Source organism: Ostrea edulis, chromosome 3 (genome assembly GCF_947568905.1).
Source record: "Ostrea edulis chromosome 3, xbOstEdul1.1, whole genome shotgun sequence".
NCBI classification, from domain to species: domain Eukaryota; kingdom Metazoa; phylum Mollusca; class Bivalvia; order Ostreida; family Ostreidae; genus Ostrea; species Ostrea edulis.
The window spans coordinates 18,839,433-18,867,263 of NC_079166.1; the positions used below are offsets into that span (position 1 = coordinate 18,839,433).

Here is a 27,831-nt window from a genome sequence, read left to right on the forward strand (position 1 = left end):
ATATTGCTTAGTTGCTTTCATAAAGAGATGGGATCCAAATCTTAAATAAGAAATACTCAATAATCAAACTGAATCAAATTATTAAAAGTGTAGTTCATGACGCCATGTACGTTAAATATACGAAAGTGCGGATATATGAAATTGGAAGCATTGCCAAGGCATCAAACCCAAACAGTGGATTATCCGTAGAAAGTGCATGTATCTCATGACAATACTGTGTTCAGGCGACATTCCGAATCATTGATGAAGTGTTCTTAGTACAGGTAAATTATTTTGATTTTACACGGGAGATTTAGTGGACTCAAATGTTTGATTTAGTGATATACGCACCACACCGCGATGCATGACATGGCATGCAATGCAGAAAAACGTATTTATTTTTTAGTCCTGAAGCTGAATGCACCTTCTGCGTTTACGTTGCATCATGAGAAGTGTGTTTGTCTCTGAGGTGGGGTTGGGGAATCTCGCACTCGTTAAAAGTACCGAGAAGAACCCGTATCATGATATTGATACTAGCCAACAGGTGTAAATTGCACATTATTACACTGATTAATAAATTTAAGGTATATGTAATGCACCGAATTGACCAATTTAACCATTTGATATCATACCAATAGTTCAATTCTGTCCGAAATGAATCTTTAAGGGCAATCATAATCGCACTCGCATTTCTCTCACAAAATTGACTGGTCCATTAGGTAAAGTGCATGTGGTCTGGTAATTGATGATTTGGGGGAGGGGGTGTTAAAATATGTTCTTTATAGCTGATACAAATTTATGTAATAAATAAAACTATGCACAGTAGTGATGAAACAATTGCTGAATTCTAATTCGATTGGAATTTTTGTAATTAATTATTGCTTCTTATAATTCTTCTTCTTCCCGTCCAAGTGCCGAAACCACTGAAGTATTTTTGCACTTTGTGCAGCGTAAAAGTGCCAACAACTTATTTACAGTAGTGAGTTAGTTAAGTTACAGTGGTGATTAAAACTAGATAAAAGAAAACTGCTGCTTAGTACGTGTAGGTGGACTGGGACAGTTGAGTCTTGAAGCTGTCCAGGCTGACTGCTACCACCAGGGGTCTGGGCAGGCTGTTCCACAATCTGATGGCTTGCAGGAAGTACGAGTTCTGGTACACTAATGTTTTTGAATGTGGGGCCAGGAACTTAAAAGAGTGGCCACAAGTACTGTATAGTGATGCCTGCTGTAGATAAGGAGCAAGTGGTATGTCAACCAGGTCATACACTATCCGGTACATCATGACCGCTTGGGCGTTGTTTCGTCTGACTTCCAGCGACATCCAGTTTAGTTGGTGCACCATCGCCAAAATACTGCTAGTTCGTCGGAATTGCCTTTGGTGAAACATGCTGCTCGGCGTTGGACTGCCTCAATCTGGTTGATACTTCTTTTCTTGGCTGGGCTCCAAACAGTTGATGCATATTCCAAAGATGGTTACACAAGTGTGGAATAGCATTGGGTCTTGATGTTTGTGGGGTATCGGCTGATGTTTCTGCCAAGGAAGGACAAGGTGTTGTGTGTCTTCTTAGTTACCTTGCTGAGAGAATCCTTGTAAATGTGGAATAGCTTACTTAATGAAATGCTTAATATACAAGTTGTCTTGTTTCTTTAGGCTCCAAACAATATGACTGTCAACAAAATTCTCAGAGAATGGGATGCACATAGCCAGAAATCAGCATATTTATTGATGACATAACACAGAATTTTTTTCAAAGATAGCTATAGCCATGCTTAACTGCTCTTACAATTGAAAACTTGAAAATGGATGGTATAATAAAAGGGAATTTTGATTTATTCACAAAGTAGAATCAGGTCAATTATTTCCCTAAAAAGTTTTCCCAAATGTAATTGCATGATCAAGATACAACTTAATATACAAGTCAATTATTTTGGAGTGTTTTGATAATTATCATAGATATATATGTACAATGGGTGATCGAATTGAAGACACTCTTTAAAGTACACTAAAAGAATCACTAGATAAACTTAATAAAAGTACAGAGCTCTGTTTTGGGAAACTGTCAGTAACACCCGGCCTCACTGACACCCCTACACATAATGCAGATGTAGACCAATAAATGTCTCCTCTTTCTCTCATTCAATTTTTAATACATTTTGTTTCATTCTGTTTGAGAATTTTGTATTATCTTGATTATATGCATATATACATGTATATATGTATTAGGTATTCATCATGCAACAACTACATTTCCAATTGGCATCTCCGAGATGAGAGAAATGGAGTGTATTGGTTAACCAATCACTGTGAATTACCCTAAACTAGCGTAAATTACTTTGAGTTCTGCGAAATTCCTTATCTGGGAACCTTCTTTTTATGGGAATCTTTCATGTAACGTTGAGTTTTGTTGGTAATTGAGTACTGTTGTAATGGCCACTCGTGTGGTGTATGCCTATTGCTTGGTAGTTAGCAATTAGACATCTACGTAAAATGAAACTATCATTTCAGTTTGATCGTTCTGACACTGCTATGTTTAATCAGCTGTTGAGACATTAATCAGATTTATGCTATAGATCTCACCATTTTTTTCTCAAGATTAGCATGTTTTAAAATGTCACTCGGTTGCCTGATAAGACACAGGTTTGGAGATGGAAATTCATATATCATGCATGTTTAAATAGAATTTTCAGACTTGTAGCTTTTGATGTATTTGGCAGTTTTACCTGCGTGATGTTCATTTAATACATGTTTTTTGAAGTCACATACATGTACTGGGGTAGTACAGTGTCATTTGAATGGTCGGAATGCAATTTACAAGAAACAGGTGGGGCAAAAAAGTTTTTAGAAAAATCATCCTATAAGTTATAGACATGTACAACAAGTGACCATGCATGCTTAGAAATGATAAATGTTCCTGATGATTTTAAATGTGTAAATTTTGGATATTGTTTTGACGTTAAAATAATGAAAGTTCTGGTAAAATTTTTATATCAGTGATAATGTAGCAAACAATGAATTCAACAATAATTCAATACAGATGTCAGATTGAAAAGGTAAAATTGTGAAAATAAAGTAGTTTTAAAAAAAAGTGTCAATATATATATGTATGTGATTTTCTTGACTTTTGAGATTCCAACTTTAAAATTGTTGGATGCATTCTTCATAATGCAACATGTCTGTGTTTGTACATGTGGTGGTGAATTTTAAATGCTTAATTTATGGAGTTTCGACTGATCTCGGGGTGATATTTACGTAGCACCTTTATTCCGTTATCATTGAAAATGACATCCTTTCCCATCTGTTATTATATGTGTCTCAGTGATCGCATTATCATGAGGCCATTCATAGTATTGATCGTTTTAGTATTGAGATGAAAGATCGCTTAACATGACTGAATATTTGGATATATATATTAATGAATGATTTATAGTGTCAATTTAAAGGGATGCCATCATCGACTAGCTTTCACTCGCCTGACACTTCAATTACCTCCAATACAAATTGTTTATGGACACTACTGAACTGTCCAGTGATTGATTAAGGTGCTCATCTGTCTAATATGGTGTGCTGTCACATGGTTTGACTGCGTATTTGTCATTGGGTAGCCCGTGTCTCAAATGCCGCAGATTCTTGATTTTTCTAAATTTCTTCTTGTTCCTTATGCAAATAATTTTTAGGCATTTTTGAAGAATTTAGATTTAAAGTGCAAATGTGATATGCACAAGTTTGTCTCTGACGTTTAAAAACTTCGAATTTTGTGCTTAAACATGGAATATATATGTCTGTACATTCAGATTTGTCTATGACTGTGGTACAAAATACTTGTAGATTATAGTAATTGAAATCTGTATTGTACCGACTGTAATTTATTTACAGTGAGTGACGGGTTGCCATGACGACCATGGAGTCGCCACAAATCCAGGTGACATCCTATGATGATACAAACAAGAAAGTCCAAGATGATGACGATGATTTGGACAAAGAACTCGAATCATTTATAGCTACCAGAACGGTTGAGGAACGTAAGGTATGTATAATGCAACTTTATTCAGTTATATTGACATTTCTGAGACTCGTGGGGAAGGGAGGGGGGGGGGGGGGGGGGGGGGGAGGTGTGAAATGTTCCTTGTGGAATCTGACTGAATTTCATGTGGTATCCATCTAGTAATTTTGTATGGTAATAGCATTTTACCTGAGACAATGTGTCATTCTGAATGTCTTATGTGGAATACCTATTTTTAAAAAGTCTGATTCGAGAATTTTTCACTCATGTTAGAGACCTCACGAGTTTAAAGTAAAATGCCACAAATTTATCACGTACATGGTGCTCAAAGACATAGCAGTGAGAATTCTTTATCATGGCAATGCCTACCCTGACACAGGACCTCCATCATGAAAGTCATAGTGTAGATTGAATTAACATGATGGCATTGCTTTTATTGATGCTTATGATTTATCTTTTTTTCCCTGCAAAGTTAAACCCATAGTGAATGATGGCATATTAAAAATATTACAATGCATTCATAGTCAAAGTTTTAAAAGTAGATTTTTCTGACCTATAACATAAAATTAAAACCATTGCGATTGTGTCCTTGTAAAAAATCGTGAAATTTTAGCCCTGCGGAATTCAAGCAACTTAATTGTCAGTATGACTGAGCGTGTTGGATATTATAGAAGATTTATGGTATTTTAGTGGCAGGGTAACAGTAGAAGGTCATGGTCAGCAGCAGTGATGTTGGTGGATTAATGGGAGTTGTTGCTCCAATAACCCTGCAGCATTACTTTTACTTCATTATCTGAGCAACATCACTTTACCTCATTAATCCAGCAACATTGCTCTAAAACTTGCTGCCCACAGTCATTTTATATAGATTAAAAACATGTAAGCAAGAAACTAACATTTGTAATTTGCAGATCACTTGTGTAACAAAGGCAGATCATTCCTCTAATGTAACGTGTGAGGCAAACTCTTCAATGCATGTGCAACATTAATTAATTGCCAAACCAATCAATACAATGCACACAAAAGCTCGGAGAGTTAATGAAGATTAATTTGAAACTTTAGAAATCATTTGAAATTAAATGCTGTGGTTGTGACCTTTACACAGGGAGATCAGACGGCGGGGTTGTCAACCACACTAATGTGATGATTAATAACCCGGGTCCTCCATTTCCCCCCACAAGTATCAATATTTAATGAAAGAATAAAGGAAAATAATGTTGCATCTTTGGATTTCTAATTTAGCCAGAATGCGGTCTGGAGGGGTTAAGGAGTTCATAGTAATCTGCTTAGGAAGGTCAGAAGGTTCATTTTTCTTTTTTGACTAGACTTTACATTTTCTTGTGAAGACAATTTGATATGCATATAATACAAATGTTTTTTTTTTTTCCTTTCTTTCTGGTTTTGTGATTAATCTTGACTTTAAATGTTTAGGTTACAGAGGGTTATTATAAGATCCATACTTAATATGATGCAGCTCTATTGTGTAGTGTAGGTCCCAAGTTAAAGTTAGCATCAATGTGTGACATTGCTTTAAATCAGTCAGATCATTCATTAATGATAATCATTGGTGTTAGTAGTGTATTATGAATCAACAATGATTAGAATTTATCACTTTGGAAATCTGCCTGGATGATTTAGCTTTTGTTAGTGCTGATCAATAAAGCATTTAAAATTCTGAATGCAGGGAAACACACTTTACTATCTGTTGTATTTAATTATGATGTATTAAATTACGGAAATACACAATTTGAAATATTATACATGTACCATATTAGATATCTAATCATGAAGAATTAGGAATGGGTAATGAGCATGAAACAGTTAATTATTTCAGTTAATCAAAGATGGTAATCTACAATTATAATTTAATTTTGTTTGTAAAACACAATTTAATTGCTCCTGACCATTTGACTTTATCAATATATGTGAATTATAATTCATTATATCGTATTAGCAAACAAATTTCATTTTTGAAAATACATGAGGCTCAGGGTATGAAATACCTGCAATGTACACGAGCGTACTTCATTTCATGAATCGCGATAGTGCTTCAAGAAAAATAAGCCAGCGGGAATTGCAGATCATACCCTCATGTATTTTCAAAACTGAAATGTCGCTTAATATGTTTATGTTCTACAGTCATTTCTAAAAGACGTACTATATAAATTTATCAAAGATTCATGTGTTCACAAATACAGCACGATCCTGAGGAAAAGGCTATCATTAGGATTTGTAAAGTTATAAAAGGCAACAACAGGAGGGAGGTTGATGTTGAGATTGGACGTGTATTGGAGGGAGGTTGATATTGAGATTGAATGTGTATTAGAGGGGGTTGATGTTGAGATTGGACATGTATTTGATAGTGAGATTTGACCTGTATTAGAGGGGGTTGATATTGAGATTGCATTAGTTGGGGGGGGGGGGGGGGGGTTGATACTGAGATTCATCTTGCAGTGGAGGGTTGTATAATATATTTAGATTGGACACGAGATTGGACATCACACTTTGAGGTACACAATCTACAGTTTCTGGTCACTATCACTAGCTCACACTGGACCTGGGCAAAGCTCAATGAAATCTTGATTTTAGCCTGCCTGACATTTTATGATTGATTGTAACTAGATTTTCTGGGCTGAACAAAGATTAAGTGCACTGTGACAGTCTATACCAACTGGTCAGAAGGAATCTTCTGTGAACAAAACCATCAAACTGACAGTTTTTAAAAGAACTGAATACCTATGTCAATATTTAAAGTCCCTAACTCTGTGATTTAATTTTCATGACAGTCAACATGATCAAACCTTTCTCTTTAAAAGCTCATGTTTCGTGTGTGTTTGTTAGTTACAACGAAGATAATTCGAAATAGAGTATCCGGTTGACAATTTAGAAAAAGGCAAACAACAAAAAATGCTAACCCGGCTCTTGATCAACCAATAGCAGACATTTAAGATATAAAGAAAAATCCAAGGGTTTTGGTTTTATTTTGTTAATTATGCTATCAATAGATTAAAACCCATAATGAGACATTCTCACGCTCATAAATCTTAACACGATAAGAACATAGAAACCAAAATATTTTCTTCCTTAAAACCATGCTTGGTCAGATTTTATCAAGTGTAAATCTAATTCTTACTTTCACTATAAGCATACTAAATGTTTGTACAAATGATATGTTGACATAGAAACTGAGATGGCTCCCACCCGGTGTTGCCTGAATTGTTTTAAATGTCTTTCATTGTAAGGTATTGGAATGGATATTGCAATTGCCGATACTGATATGCACATATAATTCTAATATTTATAACAATTGTTTTGATTGGACAAAAGTAAATCTAAACGAGAATTTACACGTCAATAAAATTAATCCAAAAACGCTATGTATATACATACGCGCCAGAAAACAAATAACAGTACAGGGAAACTATTCAAATTTTTGAAATTGATAATACAGGGAACAAATTGGAATTATAAGAATCAAACATTCTTTGCACACTTTTATGTTAATTATAGTTTGTGAGTAAAATGTCCATAGTTTACACATGGATAAATTCTTCAAAAAGATTGTTTAATCCTATAGGGTAATTATTAAAGCACAATACGCAATTTCCAAGTTACCCAATAATTCTTCGCCTTTGTGGAACTCTTACGCACAGTGAGACACAAAACATACTATCGTCCACACGCGGTGGGTACAAATGCTTATCGCTGCCTTCATATATTGTCTAAAGGCCGATTATCAGACATCATGCAACCACCCAAACTGCAGCTAGCTGGGCACACAATATTAGTAAGTTTAGTTGTATTTAATAAAAGATACAGCTCAAACAAAAATCGATAATAATGCACCATTTTTCTTTGATTAGAATATCATCCATGCAGAGCAAAATTTACACTTTCATTACTTTTATCCATATTTACATAGCTAGTCTATAGTATATGTATACATCTTGTACCCACCCAAGCGTTCAACAGAACACTAAATGCACCTCTATCACAGAAGAGCTGATATCTCAGAAGTTGCGTATTACTATAAATATGTTGCAGATATACACATGTAATTATTAATACATGATTACTATAAATACTTATTGCAGCACAAATTGTACTATGAATACTTATTGCAGCACAATTACTATGATATACTCAGCAGATATATATTATAATATACATTCATAGATATTTTTCTTGAACAAAATCTGCAAGACTATATCAACCATTTAGTAATGGAATGACACTTCTTCAGTTTAGAATAGAAATTCCAGACCGGATAAGAATGGCATTAAAGTAACTCACAAAGAATGTATACAGTATAATCTCCATTACCCATAATGCAATCAAATTAAGACGGTCTTATTAAAATCAATGAACTTTGAAGATAAATGAACGAAGAAATGTATGTAATCTTATTTGATATTATCGTTGTAGAAACTGAAACAACAACACATCATTTTTTTTAATGAATATATATGCAATTTGGCCATTAATAGGATTAATTCCTTGAAGAATTATTCCAGAAAAAATCAGATATGGAAAGCTCTGAAACTATGGAGATTGGAAATATTGATTGTGTGGCATTGATTGTTGCCCCTTGAACTGACGATTGATTTGGAGGAGTTTTCAGTCAGATGATGATGAGTAGTCTGAAACATAATAATTCTTTTCTTGTAGGAGAATGATGACAATTCTTCCTTGGGATCGCAGAGTTCACGTGAAAGTGAGGCTGAGAGGTCAACTGTCAAAGAGGAGCAAAAGATGGAGCCAAAAGAAGATGTTATAGAAATAGGGAAGGAGGAGAAAAAGGAGGACATGGATATTAATAAAGAGGAAAGAAAGGAGGAAGTGAAAGTAGAAGAAGAAATGGAAAAGATGGAAGTGAAAGTAGAAAAAGACCAAGAAGAGACAGAAATGAAAGTAGAAAAAGAGGAGAAAATGGAGGATGAAGTTGAGGAGAAACATAAAGATAAAGAGGTGACCAAAAGTGACAGAGACACTGATGTTGAGGTGAACAGTGATGGGAACGATTCTCGACCTAGTTCAGCAATGGCTGACAGACGAGAAGAGTCATCAAGAGAGAAAATGACAGATGATGAAGACTCAGAACCAGATGACTACACATTGACTGAGGACCAGAAACGAGCCCTCAAAGAGATAGAGTACCTAAAGAGTGAGATGGGATTACCCGGTAAGTACAGCAGTACCTCATGAGATGGAAATAGTCCCAGTAAGTAGATACAGGGTACCTCATGAGATATGGGATTACGTGGTAAGTACAGAAGTACCTCATGAGATGGGATTAGTCAGTAAGTACAGAAGTACCTCCTGAGATGGGATTACCTGGTAAGTGCAGATATACCTCATGAGATGGGATTACCTGGTAAGTGCAGATATACCTCATGAGATGGGATTACCTGGTAAGTGCAGATATACCTCATGAGATGGGATTACCTGGTAAGTGCAGATATACCTCATGAGATGGGATTACCTGGTAAGTGCAGATATACCTCATGAGATGGGATTACCTGGTAAGTGCAGATATACCTCATGAGATGGGATTACCTGGTAAGTGCAGATATACCTCATGAGATGGGATTACCTGGTAAGTGCAGATATACCTCATGAGATGGGATTACCTGGTAAGTGCAGATATACCTCATGAGATGGGATTACCTGGTAAGTGCAGATATACCTCATGAGATGGGATTACCTGGTAAGTGCAGATATACCTCATGAGATGGGATTACCTGGTAAGTGCAGATATACCTCATGAGATGGGATTACCTGGTAAGTGCAGATATACCTCATGAGATGGGATTACCTGGTAAGTGCAGATATACCTCATGAGATGGGATTACCTGGTAAGTGCAGATATACCTCATGAGATGGGATTACCTGGTAAGTGCAGATATACCTCATGAGATGGGATTACCTGGTAAGTGCAGATATACCTCATGAGATGGGATTACCTGGTAAGTGCAGATATACCTCATGAGATGGGATTACCTGGTAAGTGCAGATATACCTCATGAGATGGGATTACCTGGTAAGTGCAGATATACCTCGTAACAAGTAAGTAGAGAATAGAGATATAGGGTGCCTCGTGAGATTACTTGAAATTACAGACTTTGTGGGACTGTAGAGGCAGTCTGTAATATTGAAGGACAGACCTAAGCAACAAAGTATTGAGATAGGGCCAAATTATTTCCCTGTAAGGAAGTCTGGTATACTCAGCAAGTGCAGAACTGGAAGTTAATTTATTGATAAATGGTGTGGGATAAGTACATGTACATATATAAATGTATTATGTGTCTTGTACAGTTTCTTATCATCTACAAAATAATGGAAAGTTAATTAGTACTCAGGAAGTAAAGAAGCAACAAGAAATTCTTGTATTATAACATGCAAATATTTAATTGATTGTCTCTACCACATTGCCTTCATTTTCCTTCTTTGTAAATATTCATATTTCAAAGGTCTTCTATAATTCCAACAGAAGTGGTTTTTCATATTTTGTATCGTTTTTCTGACTGTAGGTGTCTCACTAACACATTCTTCATACCACTAAATGCACCTCTAGTAGAAAAGAGCTTACGTAACACAAAACAGGGACATTAAATGCACCTCTAGTAAAGAAGACCTTGTAACACAAAACATATAGTACCACTAAATGCACCTCTAGTAAGGAAGAGCTTGTATTTACACAAAACCATACCACTAAATGCACCTCTAGTAAAGAAGAGCTTGTAACACAAAACATAGTACTACTAAATGCACCTCCAGTAGAGAAGAGCTTGTATAGGCCAATCCGAAAACATGAGTTATCTTTCCTTGATCCGGAACGTAGTACGCTTGCGTAACAGTAGGTTAAGACTTCCGGGTAGTATATTCGAGAAGCGTCATTATCAACAGTGCAGAAGGCCGCATATAATTTTACAGCAATCACGCCAACAAATATGTTAACGTTAATAAAAGATCTCAATGCATAGGTTTACTTCATACACGTGAAAATAACCAACTTTGCCTGTAAAAATAATAGAAAATTAATGTTGTAAGTAGAGGAGGACACACCCCCCCCCCCCCCCCCCCCCCCCCCTATCCGATAGGATGTTCTATCGTTAAACTGATGTAATTTCCTACGACGGGCCTGTCCCGAGACGCAGTAAGATTATTCTAACTAACCCCCCCCCCATTTTCCAGGATTTCACGTGTTTTATAACTGAAATTAGTATATATCATATATTGCATACATTTCCTCAGGATCTTTAGCCCGTGTTTTAATACAGTCAGATTTATAATAAAATATCAGAAGTTACTTGTTCAATATCAATGTAGTACATGTACATTCAGCGATGAAAGTTCTGCCACGATGTACGTCTAGGTATGTCGGACTGACACATCTGGATTCTGAAAATGTTCATCTCCTTCGATTGGTGAGTAAAATTTAACCCAGCCTGTAGGCCTACTTGTAAATGAAACAGAGGCCACTGACAGATTTCCAGCTGTCTGCCCACAAATTTTATACAGTTTCAAATACAAGTATAACCATAAAGAAATTCGTCGTCACAAACAGGGCCGTAAATTAACCTTCAATTTGGAGGAGGCAGGAAATTAGGCGGGGGTCTGGGGGCACACTGAACACGTTTCGTGCAAAATCCTTGATTCTAGGGCCTTCTAAGATGTTACTTGACTAACTCATTCTAAAAGAAAGATTTGGAATGCTTTTTAAGGGAGGTATCATGTTCTTAGTTATTGGAAACAACATAAATTCTAATGAACTTTAAATTTTAATTTTTTTTGGCTCAAAAGTTGGAGGAGGCAGCTGCCTCCTGCACCTCCATGTAATTTACGACCCTGCACAAACCATCTTTAAACTGACATTTAGACATGCAATGCTTTGAAAATGAAATAACGTATAATTGAACACCCTGAATTTATAGTCGTCAAGAGTATGTACCTGTAAATACAGCCATTTTGAGTAAAATATTTGGAGTTTTACTCAAATTATTTTGTAAATTTGTGGCTAAAGGGGGTGTCTAAATCTGTCTTTGCAATTTCTTTTATGACACGATACGTGCCTATACATAATCAAGTAGATTTCAAGGGGGCTAAAACGAATAAAAGAGGGAAGATACAGAGATGTCAAAAGCATTGTATTAGGGGGGGGGGGGGTTTAAACTTACCTATCCCCCAGAGAGTACATTTGAGAATACTCCCCCCCCCCCCCCCCCTCCGGGATCACACAGGTCTATGAAAAATAATTTATATCAGTCTAGCAATATTCAACAAAATTAATAAAAAATATTATTTAGTTACCTATTTTACTGCATTTTAAACATATCAGTTGATATATATTAACAATCCTAGCTTCATGCTGCAGTGTACAAAATGATTTGCACATCCAGGTACTTTGGAGAAAGTTACCCAATGATTGCAATCTGGTTTATTTTTGAAAGAGTCGATTGGTGGTGGTGGAATAAATTTAGCCCTGATAAAACAATGAAAACGTTGATTTCCTAATTTAATTGTTTTTTTTTATTTTGAAAAGAGGGGGGGGGGGGGGGGGGGGGGGGGGGCATTTTACATGTGTGCAAGATCTTCTCACCACAGACACTCGACGTTTTAAATATCTAAAATAAAAAAAAATTGCCTACAAAATAAATATGTCAGTCGTTATTGGAGATATATGTAAACAAATGAATGTCTGGGTGATTTCCAATTTAATTTTTAAAATCCCCCCTCCCCCCGAAAATCACTCCCGACTCGATTCTTCTTTTCTTTTTTCCATTAACATTTTCTTACTCTCTCGTACAAATGATTTTAACTGTTCTCGATTTTGAACAGCGCCCATACTAATATAACTATATATATAATATATGCGCAGTCTGACTGTGTTACTACCCGGAAGTTGTCATATTCACACTAAATGTAAGAATACAAAGAGAGATAACTCACGTTTTCGGAAAGGCCTATATGAACAAAATATGAGTAGTACTAGATGCTGCTGAAATTGAATCCAAATACAGGTGACTCTCCATAACTCGAAGTTCAAGGGACCTTGATAAAACTTCAAGAAATCAAGAGTTCGAGAGATCGAAATTCGGAAATTGAAGGTCCGCCTGTGTTCAGATTTTACAGTAAACGGAAATGTATACCAACAAGATCATATATCGTTTTGACATGTTTTCCTTCATATTCGTCAGGTACTTTGAAATCAAAATAAAAAACCTTATTTTGCATTAATAAAAACATTTAAAAGTTTATGTATTTATTTGATGTGCTTTAATCATGCTTATAGATAGGCATACAAAACCAAGTTCAGATGACGCTTTACTATCGCAAACTAAACAGAGCACAATGTTAGGTCGCTTTACCCAAAGCAAAAATTGTAACGAATGAGTAAAACGATATTTTAGAGTAAATTTACACAAAGAACAAACTTGAGAAATTTAACAGTCTGTAGATCTCTAAATTATGTATAAAATTTACTATCTCTTGGTCACGTCAAAACAAATTATAGATTTCTTTCATAGTCGGGTTATATATAATTTTAATCATCACGACTCAAAACCCCAGTGCAAGGTGTAAACTTACCAATTAGCCAATTATATACTCAAGTGTGTCCCCTCCACAAAGAAGCACTGGTGTTGTTTCAACTATGTAAACACCTAATTACCCCTCCAGCATTCAACAAAATCCAGGGAAGGCCCAAGCGGAAATTATTACTCGCTTGGGTAACGGTGGGTATACACTACCACCACTTCGAGAGATCGAGAGTGAAAAACAATGAAATGTGTTTTATGGGACCCAACTTCACTTCGAGAGATCGAGAACTTTGAGAGATCGATAATAAATTTGCTTTGTTATATAAAGAAAAAAATCGGGACCATGATTTCACTTCGAGAGACCGAGAACTTCGAGAGATCGAGTTCGAGCCATCCAGAGTCACCTGTAACTTAATGACACTCGATTTATCAAAGCTTAAAACATTCTAACTTAAGTGCACATCATTATGGCTACATTCATTAGCTACCAGATATCTTATCAAACACTCCTTTTATAAGACTATTCGATGAAAGCTTTTGATCAAGTTCCCACATGAACAAACTTAGAATTAAGCAAAGCAATTTATGATTATTTAAAGATGTCTAATCAAATTTTGTTGACTCTTTATCAGCTTACTTTAGAAGTATATAAGTATTGCTAGATAGAATATCAGACATTTTATTTCCAAAGTCTCTGCCAGAAGAACAAATTGTGGATCTTTTCTTTCATTTGAAAATAATTAAATGAAGAGAAGTCACTGCAACAAAGTCTACACCGACTGTGCTGTTTTATTTACACAGTGTGGAATAAGTTGATTGGGTATTGTGAGTGGGATTTTAAGTGTGACATTGTTTGATTAATTTTTTTCAGAGGAGGACCCCCCAGAGTATGACGTAAAAGAGCGGTTAAAAACATTGAATGAAGAACTTGCCAATGATCCAACACCAGTTGAAAAAAGTAACTCTAAAGTGAACTTTAAGGCTAATCTTGTGGACTTGGTGGCCCCACCCCCAGACTATCCAGACGAAGAAACACCCCGAGAAAATTCTGAAGCACCACCACAATCTCAGGCATCGGAGACTTCCAATGGTGAAAAAGAAAACGGAAATAAGGTTCTCATTGAGCGTGATGGAAAATTTGAATTAGTGAGTGAAAATGATGTAAGAGCCAAGGAAATGGGACTCCCTGTATTCAGTGGTGATGAAGAAAATGTGAACAATAGTAACACATCAGACTCTAGTTCTAATGGTGATTTCAATCGCAAGCCTGCCCCACCTTCTCAACCCAGACCTGCAACAGCGAATGGAAATTCCCGACGCACTAGACCAGGGTCATCGAAACAGAGAGCATCATCAGCTGGGACGCACAGAGGTGCGGTGTTAGGGGACTTTAATTATAATTCACCATATGCCATGTCCCCTAAGGATAAAAAACTTGTAGAAGAACAGACAAAGCAGCGAGAACAGAGGGAGAGAGATAAGAAGAAGCTGGAACAGCAGGAGAAAGAATACCAGGAGCGGGACAATAATGACGCCTTTCAGGCCTGGCTACGGCAGAAGAGAGAAGAATCCCGAGCACGAAAACAGGAGGAGGAGGAGAAGAAGAAAAGCAAGCAGTCGCCGAGACAGGTACGAACAGGTTCTCACTTGCAAAAAATAGCCGAAGTAATTTGTGTCTCTGTCAGTGAGGCTGAAGGTGGTTTTGTCCTGTAGTTGTGTGTCATTACTTAATTTCAGATGCTGTCTGCAAGTAGAAAAAAATAATCACTAATTGTTTAATTACGAAAAATTAGAAAAGGGAATTGAAAAGATGTTAAAAATGTTTTGATTCAGTTTGAAAAACATTCATTGTTACAATTATCAGTAACCACTATCATTCAAAAAAATGAATTTTTTTGAGAAGTTGGATTTTTCTTTCTTTCTTTTTCTGTTTTTTTTTTACTGTTACCATGCGATAAAATTCCTTGCAGTACTCCATCAACCCCAGACACTGTGTACAACGTTTTGTTGTTGTGGTAGTTCTGTTGGCAATATGTATACTTTTTAATCAGAATATCCATGAAACTTAATGTGTATAATGAGATATTAACTTTGTGAAGTACATGTACTTGTTGGAGTTGTCTTTCTTGGTGTCATTTAACTATTATAACGAACTGGGGATTCATTAAATAATTAATGAGTATGAAAATAAGTCAACAGCTCTCTTTTGTGTCTTTCTTGGCATTCTTTTTTATATTTATGGTTACTTTTTTCTTATTTACATGCTGTTTTAATTATCAACATAGCTAGAAAAAATATAATTAGTAATTAATTAGATAGATAAAGTATCTTGGCATGTAAAATCTCTTAATTTGTAGAAACTAGGCAGATAGAAGGAGCACCTCACATTTTCTACTCACTCTAACCAGTAAATTATACCTGTTTAATAGATGTAGGATTTTTTATATATGGAGACTGAGAAGATATTTGTTACAATCTATTTACTTATTGAATTAACCAACAACTGCTATGACATTTTCAATTCCAAAAATTGATTGCATTAATTTACCCTCTAGCTTTTGAAAATGACATCTTTAAGTGCTAAATTTACAGAAAATGTCAAAATCTTAACGGCGAGTATCTCATTCATCATTATGCATAACATTTTATGTAAATGGTCTCTAAATGCTGTTTGATATTTATATATAGCAGAAAATGGTCAGAAAACATCAATGTAATTTCCATGAATGTTCATAATTCACATTTGCGATAGGAATTTAATAAATTTATCTTTTAAGTTATTCTTCTCAAACACTCCTCCATCAGATGCCATTGTCACCCTGTTGGTTTTGCCCAACCCCACTCTTCACACCCAAATCTTCTAAAATGTTTCTTTAAAGTAAAATGATAAGAAAGTTTTCCGTCTGTACAAGTGGCCCTGTGAAACTGTTTGCTGTGTGTGTGTGTGTCTGTCTCTGATGTCTACTTTGTGCCTCTGTTCTAGCAGAATTCCCATGGTAACAACTCTGACATGGAATCGTATGAGTCCTTACCCCAAAGTGATGAGCAGGTAAACTACACCGGAAATACAAAGATCAGACAATTAGGGCTGAATTACAATATTGTTTGTCTCCCCTTTTCAAATGGCCAAATTTAAAAATGCCCTCACTTTAAGTACTTCATTACTGTTTGTCATGAAATTTTTTCGCAAAATTGGAAGCTATCTTAATGCGAGTTGATTAACTTGGGTAAAAGTGATTTGCTTATTGAATATCACTATTTTCATTTTGACCAAAAAATTTGTTTCCCTGTATATATCTATATACACCCATAAGTTTGAAATAGTGCATCATGAAGAGGGAACAAACAATATTTTAGTTGAGACTCAATGGCAAAAACCTTCTAGTTCTTTTTTGTCTGCGTTGTCCGTGCTTTGGATTTTGATTCATTTTCATGACTATCATTAGAAGTTTGATCAAAGTGATTCACGAATACCAGTGTCAACTTTTAATTGAATCTTCTTGCAGAATGCAAAATTATATAATGGTATGAATTAATGATGAAGTAATTTATGATCTAATATTATATTTACGATAATATTTTTTAAATCTAAAAGATTATACTTTGATTTTTTTGTTGCCTGAACATAAAGTGATGCTGTCTGTCTGTGACACCCAGGACCTTATAACTGTAAGAGATCGGATTTTTATACCCCCCGCAACAAGTTGTGGGGGGGGTATACTGGAATCGGGTTGTCCGTCTGTCTGTCCGTCCGTCCGTCTGTAGACGCAATGGTTTCCGGACTCTAAAGCATTATCCTTTCCACCTACCGTCACCATATCATATATATGGACTACCCATGGGATGAAGATGTTCCCTATCGATTTTGGGGTCAAAAGGTCAAAGGTCAAGCGCACTGGACATCGAAGTAGCAATATGGTTTCCGGGCTCTAAAGCGTTATCCTTTCCACCTACAGTCACCATATCATACATATGGACTACCCATGGGATGAAGATGTTTCCTATTGATTTTGGGGTCAAAAGGTCAAAGGTCAAGTGCACTGGACATCGAAGTAGCAATATGGTTTCCGGGCTCTAAAGCGTTATCCTTTCCACCTACAGTCACCATATCATACATATGGACTACTCATGGGATGAAAATATTCCCTATTGATTTTGGGGTCAAAAGGTCAAAGGTCACGTGCACTGGACATCAAAGTAGCAATATGGTTTCCGGGCTCTAAAGCGTTATCCTTTCCACCTACAGTCACCATATCATACATATGGATTACCCATGGGCTGAAAATGTTCCCTATTGATTTTGGGGTCAAAGGTCAAGCGCACTGGACATCGAAGTAGCAATATGGTTCGGTTTGTCATGCCATTTGTTTTTTACACTCAGAAAAGAGGTAGTTTATACCTATTACCAACACCCTTTGGGAGATTGGGGTAAGCGGGGGGTATTTTTAGTGAGCATTGCTCACAGTACCTCTTGTTTTATTAAGCAAACTTCAGTAACTGTTTCAAACTTATGATAATGATAAAGGTGACTTGAGATGTCTTGACCTGCATTCTCTCAAAGTTGATCTCTTCAAGTACTGCAGACGTATTCAATACCATGGATCGAGTCATAATTTTGCAGATTATCATTTTCGGTTTGGTCCGTGAAATTCTACAGAGTTGAATATGGCTTACATGAAAATAGCTTACATGCTTCAAGTCCGCTGGTATGAAATTCCATGGATTTTATTTGACCATGGACATAGCATAAATTAGTACCCCGCTTAATAATGTACATTTACAGTATTCTGATGAATTTAAGCACATTTACTCGTGTTCTCGCAATACTTGAGATTTCTCAATTTGAAAGTAAAATATCCCAATATCTACAAACCTTTGAAATTTACTCTCAATACCTCAAAGTACCAGTTGAAATTTACTCTTTTTACCTCAAAGCGCTAATTGAAATTTACTCTCGACACCCCAAAGTGCTAGTTGGAATTTTCTCTTGATACTCCGAAGTGCTAGTTGTTTATACATGCAACGTGTGGGTTGATAAGAGATGGCCATTGTTATGAAACACTGCATGACAGCCCTAATTAGCAAGGACTTTTCGCTAGGTTTCCGCACCTGGGGATCAAATGGTTCGTTGAATTATCAGCTGCAGTTGATAATTAACCTACTTATATTTTGAAAGTGATGGACTTTAATTATGAGACCAGACACTAGTTTTTTGATGAATGTATAACTGCAATGAATAAAGAATTATCAAATGCAAATAAAAGAAATATTTAGTCTCTCTATGCATATTTTAGATGAACATATTGCTTGGGGAACATAAAATGATTAACTTTAACCTGAGTCTGACATGATATAAACACTGATCTATATCCATGGAGTTGGTCAATAAAAGCGCTAGACACTGCAGTTTGTTTTGAGGTACCTAGGTATAATATGTTTGTTTGTTTTGATGTTTTCTGCCACACTCAACAATTTTTCATTTATCTGGTGGCGCCCAGTTTTTATTGGTGGAAGAGAGAACCCAGATACAATGTACCTGGGAAGAGACCACCGATCTTCCGAAAGTAAAATGGGAAACTTTCTCACTTACCGGCGCGAGCGGGATTCGAACCCGCGCCGACAGAGGTGAGAGGCCGTGTGATTTTGAGCGCAATGCTCTAACCACTCGGCCACGGAGGCCCCTAGGTATAATATGAGGACCGATGCTGACCATGCACTTGAAAACTAGTATGTGATGACATTTGTGTCAAATAGAAGCAAAATGTCAAAAAAGTATTGTTATAACAATTAGGATTACCTGTAACAAAAACAAAACATTTGAATCCTTTGAGGGGAGTTTTTAAACAGGTAACTTTAGCACAGAAGAGATAATAACAATTTAAGAATATGGATTAATGATTAGATGTTAATAATCTCAGAAACACTGTAAGAACTTGCAGCAGATACATGATATATACAAGTATATGGACAAAATAAAGCATAATTGGCAGCTTGTCATGTTGTACAGTTGTTTACAAAAAAGAAATCCTTTTTGGCATAATAATCCCATTAAAAAAGTATTTTGATGGAAGCTGACAAATTGTGATTCTGTGTGAAGTTTATAATTAAGTGTTCAGACAACGAGTATTCGCCCGATTACCTGTTCAGACAGCAGGTGTTCACCTTATTACCTGTTCAGACAGCAGGTGTTCACCTGATTACCAGTTCAGATAGCAGGTGTTCACATTATTACCTGTTCAGACAGCAGGTGTTCTCTTATTACCTGTTCAGACAGCAGGTGTTTTACCTGTTCAGACAGCAGGTGTTCACCTTATCACCTGTTTAGACAGCAGGTGTTCTCTTATTACCTGTTCAGACAGCAGATGTTCACCTTATTACCAGTTCATATAGCAGGTGTTCACATAATTACCAGTTCAGACAGCAGGTATTCTCTTATTACCTGTTCAGACAGCAGGTGTTCACCTTATTACCTGTTCAGACAGCAGGTGTTCACCTTATTACCAGTTCAGACAGCAGGTGTTCACCTTATTACCTGTTCAGACAGCAGGTGTTCACCTTATTACCTGTTCAGACCATATAGTATGCAGGCAGCAAGATGCATGTCGAATAGAATTTTACACGTGAAAGTCCAGCACTTGTGTTTGCTTTGGTGTAGGAAATTTAGTCATCGATATACACTGAGTTAGATAATGCAATTAATGTAGATACACAATTTCATTCACATCTGTATTTAAATATTGCCTTTTATTTAGGGCGATAACAGAAATATTGGCCTGATCTCCTTCCAGGATTTGTACATTGATCCAGAGGTTAATAATAGAAATAGAGCAATAGTGCTAGTTTGGGGTCAGAAGGTCAAAGTTCATAACCATGGGGATACCTCTTTTTATACCAAGGCTAATTTACTAACTGCATATAGAAGGATATGCTTATAACTCTCCTTTGCTTCCAGTAGATAAATATTATAAGAAAAAGTTTTGATGAAATATATTTATGTACACTGTAGGTATGTCTTTGCTAGACAAGGATTTTTGTTCAAAACCCTGTGACCTTTTAGCTTACAAAGATGACTGAAATAAATACATGTACTGGTATTTTGGCTTTAAAGATTGGCTTATTCATGAGGAGAGAGAACGGCAATAGGTCATGATTAAGTCGAAAGAAATTTTAAACAAGTGCACAATTAAAAAAGACATCTGTATCACATCATCGGATACCCACGGCTGATCTCGTCTTCTACTCATGTGATGAGAATGAGATCAACCGTGGGTAGATCTGACGATGTCTGCACCAATGATTTACTGGAATTAGTGAAGATTTTCCTTAATAAGATGAAAAAGACTATCGTACTTGATCTTTGTATTTCTGGTCAGCAATAGTAAGATTTACGGTCAGATTTGTTTTTTTTTTAAGGACCTGAGTCCAATTGAGGATCAGTTGGATGGAGGCGATTTTATTGTACTGTTAGGAAAACCTTTATCAACTGTATCGCAGGCTTAATTCATACAACATGTATAGAAATAAATCAACACTATTTTTGTAGATCTGTATTTGATGTGTTTTTCTGGGATTGTTTATGTTTAAGGTTTTGGACAGAGACTGGATGGCTAGATTATTTTACTTTTCATGTCAATTTGAATTGAAATGTGTAGTTTGTTATAAATCTGAAAGACAGTTTCTAAATCAAAATTAGAATATAATTCACACTGAAAAGAAAAATAATGTTGATTTATATCTCAAAAGTGCTAGGAATGACCAAATTTGAATTTTTAAATTGCAAATTTCCATAATTTCATATTTTTCTTTGCATTTATTACATTTTGAACTGCAAAATGATATTGCAGTACATTAGAAGGTATAAATTCTCTTAAAAATCATGAGAGTTAATTTTTCAATCATATAAGTATTATGAAGTTTATTAGTGTTGTAAACGGCATATTCCATATCTCTTTTAATCAGTTGATTAATTAATTAATAAATGCATAATGGAAGCAAGCCAGAATTGCCATTCTAAACCATTAAAGGACTTACAGAAATATCGTTCCTTGAACTGTCAAGTTGCGCGTGAAGAATTATAAGTTATATATATCAGTTGATGTGTTTTTGAATTTATTTTAAAACACATTACTCTTCAGTTATAATGGTTTTACAGTGTAAGTGAATCCTTACAGAGAACAGCAGAACATGAACTATGCAAATTGGTCTTGCATATAGATTATTTTGGCATTAAAATGGCCATGCACATACAGTTTGTAGCACTCGCTGTAATTTATATACCACTTAGATTTTTGATAGATTTATAGTATTTTTTGAAGTTTTGGTCTGTGCCAGAATTCTTCAGAGGAATACTCCAGGAGTAAACACTTCTCTCTGTAAAACACCATGTTAACCAACAAAAAAATATTGAGACAGAAATATATAGAATTGCATTGACTGACTATATCGCCAATTAAGTGGTCATAATTTCTGGCACAGATTAATCTTTCCGCTTCTTTTTCTCATGCACAGCAGGGTCAATGGACGGACACCTTTATGAAGAATAGAAGCTTGATGCAAAGGGTCTTTGGCAAAACTGTAATTTGCAACTTGGAAAAGAGTGTGGGCATTGTATGAGTTTTTAATGGAGCAGTGTTACCAAAATCATTTCTAGCCTCTCTTACCATGCCAAAATCTATCACACTTCTTTAATGGGACACATAAATATCTACAACCGTATATATACCATATACTTATAACCAAGGGTCACTTAAATTAGTGAATTCCAACCCATAACACTCATTAATGATAGATGTACATGTATATGTTTATTTAAATGCATCTTTTTCAAATGGCTTTGTATACTATTGAAATATCTATGTATATATGCATGCAACTTACCACTTTCCAATTATACTCAGGGATGTAAACTGGAAATGATTTTTATTTGAATTAATAGTACACCATTTTAATTTTATCAATTCACTTTTGCTGAGAGTATGTTCCTGCACTCTTCGTTATTGTACCTGCAAACACCATTAGGTCAGTTTTGTCACTTTTAAACCTGTAACCTTATACCTATCAGTGAATGGTGATTTGATTTTTGAAAAAAGAACGAAATACGCCAGTAATTTTATTTCAAACTCTGTATTGAGTGAACCAATGAAAGCAGTTGATTAATGAAATGCTGGAATTACTAGTTAGCAAATGATTTATGGCTAAAAAGAGAGTCCGTTAAATAACATGCCAAACCTCAAATGTCATTTTCAGAAATATATCTTGCCAATACCACTTCATTACATTACCTGGGTTTCAATCATCATTTACATAATTGTTTAAGAAATTGAATCAGGTAAATTAACATTACAAATTCATTTTGTCATTTATTAAAGAAAAAAATTGACAACTACAAGCAGGCAAATGTTCTCTTTCAATTTTTTTTTTCAATTCAGACTAAGTTGTCATGGTGGGCATGTTAATCAGCTGCTGTCTGATTACAATGGATTCTTGTCTATTGTATCAACTATAATGTTAGATCATTCATAGTTTATTAATTCAAAAGTCAGCAAGTTATTTCTGATCATTCAAAAAGATTCTGCACTATAATGTTATACAAAAATCCCAAAAATTATTAAGGTCATCTGCTAATCAGTTTGGATATTTCTGAAAATAGACTAATAAAAATTTTGAATGAAAAGAAATTATGGCAGTATATTATTTAGAGAGTAAATGCAGAGATATGAAAAGGTCATATATATATATATATATATATATATATATACATGTATATATATATATACTACACATATACTATACAACACCCTACTTTAAGAAAGTAGGGTGTTGTTGGGTTTTTGTGCTTTTATATATATATATATATATATATATATATATATCAATTATGCATGAACTTGTACATTTCATGTTTGCTTTATTATTTCCAGAGAAAATGAAATAAAAATAAAAAATTATAATGCCAAGTGAAGAACATTTTGTATAGAAAATCTTATTTCTGAATTTAAATAAAATGATTTATTTTAGGATGAGGAAGTGAAGGAGGCGTATTCATCGTGGCTGAAAAGCAAACAGAAACAACTACGACAGGAAAAACTTCTGAAGAAACGAGAAGAAATGGAATCCACAGACGGCTTCTACATCCGATCTCGCCAGGAGTGTGACCAAGCCTTCCGACAGTAAGTTCAGAGTTCAAATAATCCAGTGTGTTGTGTTTTATTAAACACCCCTACCCACCTCCAATTTTATTTATATTTCACACACATACATACACACTTTGATAGATTCGTTACACAGCATGTCAGATTCCACAGTGAAAAGAGAACATGAAGGAAAGTTAACTGGGAAGGACTGGATTGACAATCGGAACTCCTCGAATGTCTCGTGCACTCGACATAGATCTCGGATGTAATGCGATGGCATCCATGAGTGAATTTGATGCATTGTTAACTATGATGTCACAGCCTACTGCAGTACGTTACCTACGTCATAACTAATATTGCATCAAATTCACTCATGGATGCCATCATATTACATCTGAGATCTATGTTGAGTGCACGAGACATTCAAGGAATTCGGATTGCATGGTTTGATAGACAAAAGTTGTCTGACCTTTATAGTAGTTTGCATAGCTATTCTCATGGATTCACATTAGCATTAAATCAATATACCATTTTTTTTGCAAAATAAGGACACAAAATGTCACAATGGCTAACACATCAGTTATTTCAGACAACTGCTCGAGCCTTTTCAGTAAGAGCAGTTTTCCACTAGCAGGAAAAGCCCATAAAAATACGAGTGTTAATTTAGTCGTGCTGCTTACAGAGTTTGAGAATTACTAATCTGTCAGCACTTACTTTTTTCTAAGTAGTGGTTGACATATTTGGAAACAATACAATACTTTAAAAATCAAAAATCATTAGTGGTACATTTGAATTTACATAAGAATGACAGGACTTTGAAGAGAATAAAACAAGTTTTATACCAGGCCTGATAAAATTGTTTCTTTAAAGACATGATGTCTTTGATTTAAGCTCATAATGAATGGCAGTATTTACTAATACATTTATGGCCTTTTCTGCTTTGTCTTTAAGTTATTTTTTTTTAGTTCAGAATTTAAAATATATTATACTTTTGAGAATGCATGAAGCATGATCAATTGATTTTCAGAAGGTAATTTTACTTACCCTATATTAACCTTCCATGTTTTTCATCTAAATTCACAATTTTCACTGCAATTGTTTTCAATCACACTTTATTCACTTTTGAATTCATTTATTTATTGAATTTTTAAGTCATTTGGAATGAAGTCATTAAAGTAATTATTGACTTCCTTAGATCATTATGAAATTTTCAAAGATTGTGTCAAATGAGAAATATTCAATGATGCACTGATTGAAACACATTGTTTACCACAAATTTGGAAATTGATTGAAGTAAAAAGGTAGATTTTAAACCCAGAAAAGGCCATGTGGATTTGTTGTAGAGTTCCGAAAAAAATCCAGATTTTGTGTGAAAGGATGGCTTTATTAAATTAACACAAAGTGTGCTTGTTTTGAAGTTTGAAGACAGATTTAGATAAAATTATTTCCAAGAAATTTTCCCAAGGAAAGTTTGTGGTAACAATTGTTTCATCATTGCAGGTGGCTAAAACTAAAAAATGCGGAAATTCGGAAAAAACGATCAAACGAACGGCAGAAAGTCAAACTGCAGCGGTTGATGGTGAGACGCAGCAGGAGAGCTAACTTGCTGCGGAGGTCGATTGTGTTTTCCGATGCTTTTCGGTTTTGATCATCAAGTCTCTCCAAAAAAGCTTCAACTGGAAGTGAACTTGCCGAGAAAATATAAATATTTCCCAAAGGATAAAAAAAAACCCATACCTAGTCTAGACTTAATCGTGAGATGTTTGGAACTTGAGACGCTGTGATATTAGATGTAGGACAAACTGTATTTGGTGTAGTGTTACGGTTAACTAATCAAGATTGTTATTGCAGATGGATTAAAAAAAAGAGTTCAGAGTCGAGAAAGGCACGTTTCATGGAGCAACAGCAACACAGACTTAGTCGCTTAGCAGCACGAAAAACCCGAAAAAACCTGTCCAATTTAAAAGCTATGAAACAGTCTAATTCGTTCGTTTATGTTGATTACTATGGTTACAGATATTAGTTTTTCTTTATCAGGGCCATTATTTCTAATGTATTTAATATATACTTATTTTGTTAGTTAAAATTACTTCTTTGATGCAGATTCAGTGAGTTAATATTACTCAGAAAATTTTTAGTATACATGTATCAGTGTTGATGAGTTATGAAAAAAGATGTCAAAAAATCAGATGTTACATGTACACCAAATCAGCTTTGATTGTAGCCAGGGCATGGTAGCTTGCAGAAGTCATTGAAGTGGTGAGAATTTTCCTAATTTTCTGTTTTATTCTTGCATCTGAAGTCAATGGCATTCCCTCACTCTCCAGAGCTGTTTGTACAGTGATGAGGGGAAAAAATGTTAAGCGAATAGTTTTCATCATTATTGTTTCTTCCAATATGTACATTATTTTGTTGAAATCCAATATATATATATTATTTTATATATATATATACCTGTTGAGTTTTGTTTTAATTCTGTATGACTAGCTCTGCCACAGTATACATGTATCTATATAAATGATCAACACCAGACATCATCATCATAAATTAGTCAGAATCAAATAAAGCAGGCATCTAAGTTTGTTCATCGTTTTAATATTTACCAGCTAATTTCCTCTGCCGTTCTTTAACAGTAAGGACAAAAACTGAACACAATATTTCTTCGTTGATGTTTATCTTTTATTTTTAGGATCAAACAAAATCCTCACAATTTAAGATAAAGTGTTTTTAAAAAAATGTTTAGCTCTGAAAAACTAACTTCTTAATTTTCACTTTCAAACAATAATCATAACTGATTTTGGTTTGAGAATAAAAATGACATGTCCGTTGGGCCTTTAATTGTGGTTGAAGATTTTTTTTATCATTGTTATTGAATTGAATTTGTGTGTATGCTGCTCGTAACATGAAAATCACTCCCCCCTTCCAAAAAAAAAAAAAAAAGAATTTTTTTACTGATTTCACAGTATACCAAGGCTGTTCTGATGATGTCTTATGAAATGCAGCTTAACAAGTACTTTGTTGGTAAATTTACAGAAAATACATGTATGTGCACATTTGAAACATGCATGTTTAAATATCAAAATTGCTTTTATTTCTCTTGTTAAAAAGTAAGCAACGAAACTATGTATACGCTATACTTTGGCTTCAACGACTCTTCTGTGCCATTAACTTATTATTATATCGATGTTTTAATCAAAAGTTATTTTTAACTTTCATCAAGGAAACACTCATTAACAATCAAAGATGTAGCTTTTTGTGATATTTCATTGTAAAATGAAAAAACATGATATTTCATCGTAAAACATGATATTTCAATGTAAAACATGAAAATTAATTGAAAATAATTCTTTTCTTCATAGTGTAGGTTGATGTTGATTTCCGAGTTAATTTTAGTTGCATCATTTGATATTAACATGACAAAGCTTGAGGACTAGGTCTGTGATTGGTTACTATATATAGTTAGTGTGTGGAACTAATGATACTGCGCATGTCTGTTGATTGTTACAACGTGCCCGCTGTGGGCTGCAGAGTGTGTGAGAGAATGAGAATGAGAAATATGCATATTGTAATAAAAACATGAAATAGAAGACATTTTGTTGTATTCAATATTGGAGTGAGGAAAAGATGAAAAAGCAGTTCTCTATGGCTTATGAAAAGGTGAAGATAACGAACAGTGATCAATCTCCTAATTCGTAAAAGTGAAGATAACGAACAGTGCTTTATCTCCTGATTCGTAAAAGTGAAGATAACGAACAGTGATCAATTGCCTAATTCGCAAAGGTGAAGATAACGAACAGTGACCAATCTCCTAATTCGTAAAAGTGAAGATGACGAACAGTGCTCAATCTCCTAATTCGTAAAGGTGAAGATAACAAACAGTGACCAATCTCCTAATTCATATAAAGAATACAAAATTAAGAATTGGGTAAACACAGAACCCTGGACATAGCAAAGGTGGGATCAGGTGTTTAGGAGGAGTAAACATCCCCTGTCGACCGGTCACACCCGCCATAAGTTCTATAATTTGATCAAATACACCGGGTAAAATTATACAATACAATACAAATGGAAAATACAGAATACAAATGCATACAATATAAATAGATATTATGCAATACAAATGAAAAATACAACACAAATAGAAAAGTTTAGATATTGCTATGTTTGACATGTTACTGT

At 35.0% G+C, this 27,831-nt stretch overlaps 1 protein-coding gene across 6 annotated transcripts; it reads left to right on the forward strand.

Annotated features, from left to right (window-relative positions):
* LOC125674610 (coiled-coil domain-containing protein 181-like) lies at positions 1–27,239 on the forward strand. 6 transcript variants are annotated; one of them, XM_048911828.2, is made up of 7 exons: positions 1–263; positions 3,854–4,004; positions 8,649–9,162; positions 14,391–15,148; positions 16,503–16,568; positions 23,537–23,688; positions 25,504–27,239. In XM_048911828.2, exons 2-7 carry the CDS (start codon positions 3,870–3,872, stop codon positions 25,673–25,675), a joined length of 1,797 nt encoding a protein of 598 aa, XP_048767785.2. In that variant the 5' UTR covers positions 1–263; positions 3,854–3,869; the 3' UTR covers positions 25,676–27,239. The 6 variants fall into 6 exon arrangements, with proteins under 6 accessions (XP_048767785.2, XP_048767787.2, XP_056013653.1 ...); XM_048911830.2 differs by having other exon boundaries at positions 104–263; positions 25,153–27,239; XM_056157678.1 differs by having other exon boundaries at positions 104–263; positions 16,506–16,568; positions 25,153–27,239.
* The last annotated feature ends 592 nt before the right edge of the window (positions 27,240–27,831 follow it).

What these genes read in the sequence shown, in the direction of transcription:
- LOC125674610 (XM_048911828.2), top strand. Translation starts at nt 3,870, where the DNA reads ATGACGACCATGGAGTCGCCACAAATCCAGGTGACATCCTATGATGAT. An exon ending in GAGTGAGATGGGATTACCCG is followed by an intron (nt 9,163 to 14,390) that starts GTAAGTACAGCA and finishes AATTTTTTTCAG; the next exon opens with AGGAGGACCCCCCAGAGTAT. An exon ending in TACCCCAAAGTGATGAGCAG is followed by an intron (nt 16,569 to 23,536) that starts GTAAACTACACC and finishes GATTTATTTTAG; the next exon opens with GATGAGGAAGTGAAGGAGGC.